General features: G+C 40.6%; 2 protein-coding genes across 4 annotated transcripts in view; both read left to right on the top strand.

The window, feature by feature from the left end:
* The window catches only part of PPP2R5A (protein phosphatase 2 regulatory subunit B'alpha), a 73,661-nt gene extending 72,658 nt beyond the window's left edge, over positions 1-1,003 (top strand). The window contains exon 14 of the mRNA XM_034427779.3: positions 862-1,003. Within this exon, the coding sequence (XP_034283670.1) occupies positions 862-865 (4 nt within the window). The 3' untranslated portion in view covers positions 866-1,003. The remainder of the gene's footprint in view (positions 1-861) is intronic.
* Positions 1,004-1,051: 48 nt separating this feature from the next.
* Positions 1,052-6,180, top strand: NENF (neudesin neurotrophic factor). 3 transcript variants are annotated; one of them, XM_087883195.1, is made up of 5 exons: positions 1,088-1,489; positions 2,628-2,688; positions 4,475-4,578; positions 4,884-5,103; positions 5,859-5,973. In XM_087883195.1, the coding sequence occupies exons 1-4, from the start codon at positions 1,088-1,090 to the stop codon at positions 5,058-5,060; spliced, it is 744 nt and encodes a 247-aa protein (XP_087739321.1). In that variant the 3' UTR covers positions 5,061-5,103; positions 5,859-5,973. The 3 variants fall into 3 exon arrangements, with proteins under 3 accessions (XP_087739320.1, XP_060548484.1, XP_087739321.1); XM_087883194.1 differs by having other exon boundaries at positions 1,052-1,489; positions 4,884-6,180; XM_060692501.2 differs by having other exon boundaries at positions 1,063-1,249; positions 4,884-6,180.
* Positions 6,181-7,072: the final 892 nt, after the last annotated feature.

The raw sequence follows: 7,072 nt of genomic DNA, 5'->3' as shown, positions 1-7,072 counted from the left end.
ATAGCAGCTACCTCTTTATTATTATTATATACCTCACTGTAAAAGTAATAATGACTCATTTTAATCACTTAAAGCCACTTGTTGCACAAACATCTTCTGTGTATACAGCTTGATGGCTTCCAGATCAATCATTTCTGATGCTTTATTGATACTATAAAGTAGAATTTAAGCAAATACAGTACTATGCATGATCAGGCTTGGTTTGCAGTATTTGAAGAGTTAATAAGAGACAACCAAGAAAACGAAACCACAGCACCTTGTACTTGTAAATCAAGCAGTCAGCACCGGAGCACTGGTTAAGAAAAAGTGGGCATTTAAATATATTTCTGAAATTATAGGCATGCTAGTCGGCAGAGGTTTTCAGCTATCCACTTTAACAATATAACCCGTTTCCAACACGGAAAACAAAACCCAAGAATAAAAGAATGTTTACAGTTATTTTTAAATGTTGTTTTCAGTTGTAGTACTTTTTAATTAAATTTATGGCCTTATTCCGAGATAGGCAATCTCGAATTCAGAACTACAGATGAACAGCACCATCTGAGTGCCCGGAGTCATTCAAAATCTGCAACTAAACTTTACATTAGCATTGCAAGGTAGAAATTGCTTTAATCCAGGGGAGTCCAAACTTGGCCCCTTGAAGAGTGATGGACTTCAACTCCCAGAATTCCCTCAGCCCGCATGCGCTATAAATATGAGCAAGTTGCTGGCTGGGGAATTCTGGGAGTTGAAGTCCACCACTCTTCAAGGGGCCAAGTTTGGACATCCCTGCTTTAATCAGTCAAACAATTAATTATTATTTTTTCCTTCTCTCCTCTCCCACTCCGCCAGTGATTTGATTCTTTGTTTTGTTCTGAATAGCTGAAGGACCCTCTCATCCGGGAATCATCCATGGCTTTTTCGAACTAAGCAAAGGGAAGGGATAGGAAGGACTCTTTCTTGAGTCTGGAGCCTCCAGGATGAGGCGACGTATAAACGGAGTGGGTGAATAGACGAACAACGCAAGCACGAGGAGCCCCGAGAAGGCGTTTCCCTCGCCAGCCTCCTCTCTCGGCCGGATTTGGAAGCCGCCCGCCGCCCGAGAGCCATGGCCCTAGGCCGCCGCCTGGCGTTGGCCCTGCTAGCGTTGACCCTCGCGGGCCCTCAGGAGGCGCCAGGAGAGCAGGAGCTCCGCTTCAAGCCCCCACCCTCGCAGAGACCGGTGCGGCTCTTCACGGAAGACGAGCTGGCCAGGTACGACGGACGCAAGGTAGGGCAAAGCTTTCGGAAAGGCTGCCCCCCCCCGGGGGTTGCTGGGACGGGCCTTCTCGGGGGGGGGGCGCTTTCCCGGGGGCGGGGGAGGAGGCCTTTTCTCGGGAAAAGAGGTAGCAGAAGCTGCGCCCTCTGGACTCCGTTTGCAACAACAGGACTTGGAGCAGTTCTGCGCGTTTCGAATCCCGCCTTGGAGCTTTCGGCCGGAACGGACCGAAGTTATTCTGCGGAGGGCGAGGTGGGGACCTCCCGGGCTTGTCATCTCTTTGAACTCGGCGAAATTTGTTAGGCGGCATATTTTGCCTTGTAGTTAATCAGCCTTGATAAGCCACAAGGAAGATTTTTGTACAGCATGAAAACGTGACTGCCCAAATTGGGATATGCTGCGCGTTAGGACGAAAGTGAGGTTTTCACACTGTCTCCAAAACTTTGTTGTAGCACCTTTTCCTTGCTTTTGGGGTATGGTTGGGTAGAGTTCGACTGCAGTGCAAAAATAAATGCACCTACGGTCTGTTTGGGGGGAGTCCTGGCATTTTAACGGGAAAATGAGTGCCTTTAGTGCCTGCAATTTTGTTCCTAAAAATGGCCATGATTAGAAATCCCACTATTCTGGATTGTTTGGGGTCTTTAGAAGGATGCTCATGGCAACATGGAGCTTTGGGTTCTACTTATATAATTTTTAAAAAAATGTAACATAGATACCCTTATGATAAACTGGACAGAGTTTCTTATGCTTATAAGGACACTTAAGGACAAAAGAAAGAAATCCAAGGTTATTTGTAAATATTAAAGGCATTTCCTAATGTATGCAGTAAATTTTTGCTTTGCTCTTCATTCAAAAAAAAGGGGGAAACTAATTATACCTTAGCAATCATAACTTTCATTTGCACATGTTATATCAATGGATATGATAACCTCTATTGTTTTTATTTCATTAATAAATGAATTTGATGTAGAAATTTTCAGAAGCAATGAAACCAGGGCCTTCCGGCTGCATTTGAAGTAACACTGAGCAACACAAACTATCATGGCCAAGAGTAAAGAGATTTGGGTTGTAAAGCTTATCAGCCACCTCTGGAGAACCACAAATTCCTCACCCATTAACAACCACTCTATATCTAGTACATTCAGTGCTACAGACTTCTCTTTTTATTTACACCAATCAGAGATTTCTCTGCTCAAGTTTATTCTGTAGATTTTTTTGTAACATCTCTTTGTTAATGTGAACAGGCTTTCCTCTTTAAAGACAAGAACCTTCAAGTTCTGGTTAAGTGACTTTTGGTTTTCTTGAAAAAAACAATGACCAGGTAAACAGTATGCTATTGGTGTTTCTTATCAGTACATTTCATGATAAAGTATATAAACTCTACTTTCAGGAGGATGAACCTATTTATATAGCTGTGAAGGGTGTGGTGTTTGATGTCACTTCTGGAAAAGGTAAGATCACTTTACAAGCAGAATGTCCCCCCCCCCCCCTTCAGTATGGTTCACAATAAGTATATCTTGGTGTTGTCACCTTAACCAGATGGCCCTTTTAAAGAGCAAAGGCAACTGCCTGAGGATATGCTGAAAAAAGGTGTTCCTCTCATTTATAAATGCTGCTACCTATGTTCCCCCCTCCAGATGTTTATTATCCTTAATTCCCAGAGCTGGATAACCTTTACCTTTCCAGTTGTTGAATTTCAGCTCCTATAAGCTCCAAACATGATTGATGGTGAGCAATCCTGGGACTTGTAGTCCAACATCAGCTAAGAAGGCCACAGATTGCTCAAATCTGTTTAGAAGGACAGCACTTGTGTATAATGCCAGATTTTATTCATTCAGCAGCCCTGTGTGCTAATTTCATCTGAAGAGTAACCTAGATCTTCTCCTGTCTTTGTCTTTGCGGCAAGCTTGTAGTAACTATGTAGCAATAGTTTCATATATTTGTAAGAGTCTAGTGCTGCTGCCCCAGGGATATTCATTTTGCCACTGTTTAAAATCAAGGGGAGCAAGTTCCTACTTGCTTTCCTCCTGGATTTCCAAACCTCAGTTATTTCTGCCTGGCTTGCCTTTACTCATTGAAGTGTTCAATTTCAAACCAGGGTTCTGAGAGGAATACAAACAGTTTGAAAACTATTGCTGCTTCAAAAGATTCAGCAACCAAATCCAAATCTGAATAGCTTATCTCAAAATCCCATCTGATAACTTTTAAATAGTTTTAATGTACATCTCTTCACATAATGCAATATATCCATTATTAGTGTTGGTAGGAAAAGATGCGCCATTCATATACTTTATCACAAGGTTATTAAAAAGGGACATAAGTAGCATGTATATAGAAGTATAAGGCAAATAGCTGGAAATGGGCAGTTGTTTAAGTAAAGTTTGGGAATCTAGTTATTAGATTCCTACCATTCATGACATAAAGTTTTGGCCAAATAGTATTTTTGAGAAAAACTTCTGGAGGTAGTAGTAGAAGATGATGCAGTTCTACCTTGTACGGCATAAGACCACATAATACAGAAATTTGACACAGAGTGAAGGTTCCATCTTTCTTACTTTAATTGGAAGTATGTCCTTATATTCTGTGAATGTAGCTTCCAATGGGCATTTTCTTTCCCCCAGTTTTGGAATCATCCAAATGTATAGTTGCCTTTTTCAATTTGATATTTTCCAAGAATTTTGGACAACAGCTCACAGAATGCAGTCAAGCATTCGTTGCTCCCTGGTTGGAGAGACTGTGTACTTCATTTCTACTTTTCTTTATTTCCCTTTCCCTTTCTGATCACCATTTCACTCTGTAAACTACCTCTTAGATTACTGACTGTTTGCAATATGCCTGCTCCTTCTGTGTGTTGTTGTTAAGGCTTCAAAATGTTGGAGGATTTCGGTAGTTTAGGATATTTATATTGTATTAAAGTTGGTTCAAGACAAGCTGAATCATGGATGTGCTTCTCTTGATACACAGTTGAAGATAAGCCAACATCTAGTTTTAGAACTTAAGGGCCTGACATCATGCAAAGCCAGGATAAAGTAAACCAATCTCTAGAAGTCTCAAAATATATCAACACTTAATTCTAGGCTTGTGAACGATGAAGTGCCTGGGATATAATTTACGATAATTCTTAAAAGAGTGTAATCTTCGAAATACCTCAGACTATCTGTCTGTCTGTGTGTGAGAGAGATCCTAAGAATCTTAAGTCCTGTGTTAACTGTTATTTGTGTTATTTTTCCCCAACAGAATTTTATGGGAAAGGAGCACCTTACAATGCACTAGCTGGCAAAGATTCAACCCGAAGTGTTGCAAAAATGTCCCTTGATCCAGTAGACCTCACTTACGATACAGTAAGAAAAAGATCTTTTCAGCATAGCTTGATCTGAAGCCACTACTAAGGAATGATTTTATTTGCACGTGGCTTTATTGGTCCTAGTGATCTGATCCAAGTACAGGATAATTAAAGATGGTGGGATTTGGGGAGGGATTTAAAAATAGAGAAGTACAGACCTCTGAAAAAACTGGTTTAGTGCAATTAGTAGCCCTTTGCATTCACATTACATAGCATGGAGGTGTACAATAATCATATTTGTTCTGTCTACCCCTCCCCTTTCCTCTCCATCTTTCTTTTTTTACACAATTGCAATTCATTGAGACGGGACTCACAGAAGAGCAGTTGCGATCTCTGGATGAGACCTTTAGTAATGTTTACAAGACCAAATATCCTATTGTTGGCTACACTGCCCGAAGAATTCTCAATGAAGATGGCAGCCCTAACCCAAACTTTAAACCTGAAGATCAGCCACATTTCACTATTAAGGATGAGTTTTAACAATAACTTGGCAATCACATGACTACTACAAAGAACCAGGAAGGTATCTAAAAACTGAAGAATATAATGGACCTAAATTGGCTTAGTATATTTGAGGATGATTGTTTTCTATTTTATCATGTTATCACCATTGGTTAGTTAGTAATATTGATACGCATGATAAAAGTGTAGTGTATGTGTTAAAATTGTTTTGACTAGCAAAGTGTTCTGTTTCAGTGTCAGTGGAGAAGCAGTTATCTTTCTTTAGCTAATTATTTGGCTAACTAAATGGGAAAACTGTCCCATGTTCAGTCCCACTGAACATTACTTATTAAAAATCCTGATGGCCATATAAAACATACAATTTGACAAACCATCCTGCTAATAATTGACTATTAGCAATATCCAGTTGAATCAGTGATTCTTGATGGATGTTACCTATGCCCCCTTCCAGGACAGTGGCTTCTGTCCGTCTGTCTATTTCTTCTACTCAACAGTCAGTTTGAACTTTGTGGGAGTTCCCTTTGAGTGTTTTCCCACCAAGTGTGCATTATTTCCAGAAACTGGTAGTAAAAAGTCTGTGTCCTTCTGTTACAAAGTTCCCTGCTTTGTAGTAAAGTCCATAAAGAGGAGAGATAGGGCATAAGTCTCAGCAGAGGAATATAGAACTACTGTTTTTAGCACTAGCAAAGTGACATAGAAAATGTTTACAGGAAATTAATAATACTAACCTATTTTGCATATTGTTTTAAGACTGAATTGATACAATTTTTATGTATTATCAGAAACATTAAAAGTCTGATTCTTTATTCTTCTTAGTATTCAAATGGATATACTTGCTACAGTGTGTGTTTACATAATACTTCCTAACACTGAATTCCACAAAAACCAGGTCTGCAATTCTGCAGCAGAAGTACAATGTGCACAGCATGGCTTGGGTTGCATCTATACTGTCATAGCCTTTCACTTGTTCTCCTGATGCTCGATAATGGTTCAGTTAGAAGAAATAACAGTTATTAGATGCACTAACCACTGACTATAATAACTATGTGGATCTGATATTTGGTACTTTGTGTGTATCTGATTGTATTCCATTTGTTACTCCTTTCTTGTGGGCAAAATAAAATAATCTTAAAACTCATTAAGTCATTAAAAGTCTACTTCATTAAATGACTTTGGTCATACCAAAAGATAATAATAATAATAATAATAATAACAACAACAACAACAATAATAATAATAATAATAATATAATTAATAATAATTTTATTTATATACCGCCCTTCTCCAGAAGGACTCAGGGCGGTGTACAGCCAAGATTAAAAACATAAATATACAATATCATAGTTAAAATTAATTAAAATCATTAAATAGTTTTGGCCAAATTTTAAAACCCAATATTAAAACCCAATTTAAAATTCAGTTAGACAGCCCCGCCTGTCGGAACAGTAGGGTCTTGGGGGCACAGCGAAAGACCCAGAGGTCAGAGATGTTACAAATATCCGGGGGCAATTCATTCCAAAGGGCAGGAGCTCCGACAGAGAAGGCTCTCCTGGGTATCGCCAGCCGACATAACTTGGCCGACGATACCCTGAGGAGTCCCTCTCTGTGGGAGTGGACTGGTCAGTGGGAGGCTATTGGTGGCAGAAGGCGGTCCTGTAAATATCCTGGTCCTATGCCATGAAGCGCTTTAAAGGTGGTGACCAACACCTTGAATTGCACCTGGAAGACCACTGGGAGCCAGTGCAGCTCGCGCAGGAGAGGTGTTACATGGGCGTAACGAGGTTACGGACCAGTTGGAGCCTCCGAGTGCTCTTCAAGGGGAGCCCCATGTAGAGAGCATTACAATAGTCCAGCCGGGAGGTGACGAGGGTGTGAGTGACCATGCACAAAGCGTCCCAGTCCAGAAAGGGACGCAACTGGCGAATCAGGCGAACCTGATAAAAAGCCCCCTTGGCTACGGCCGTCATATGCTCTTCTAAAGACAGCCGTGAGTCCAGGAGGACATCCAGATTGCAAGCCCTCTCTGTGGG

This window comes from Pantherophis guttatus, chromosome 1 (assembly GCF_059756535.1).
Source record: "Pantherophis guttatus breed Tessera chromosome 1, ASM5975653v1, whole genome shotgun sequence".
In the NCBI taxonomy this organism is placed as follows: Eukaryota; Metazoa; Chordata; class Lepidosauria; order Squamata; family Colubridae; genus Pantherophis; species Pantherophis guttatus.
The sequence above is the reverse complement of the archived record's forward strand: the minus strand, read 5'-3'. Positions and strand labels throughout refer to the sequence as shown.

Bases quoted from the DNA above. Each gene is read 5' to 3' on its own strand.
- NENF (XM_087883194.1), top strand. From the start codon at position 1,088: ATGGCCCTAGGCCGCCGCCTGGCGTTGGCCCTGCTAGCGTTGACCCTC. The intron at 1,490-2,627 runs GTGGGGACCTCC...CTCTACTTTCAG, and splicing joins GTTATTCTGCGGAGGGCGAG to GAGGATGAACCTATTTATAT. The intron at 4,579-4,883 runs GTAAGAAAAAGA...CAATTCATTGAG, and splicing joins TAGACCTCACTTACGATACA to ACGGGACTCACAGAAGAGCA.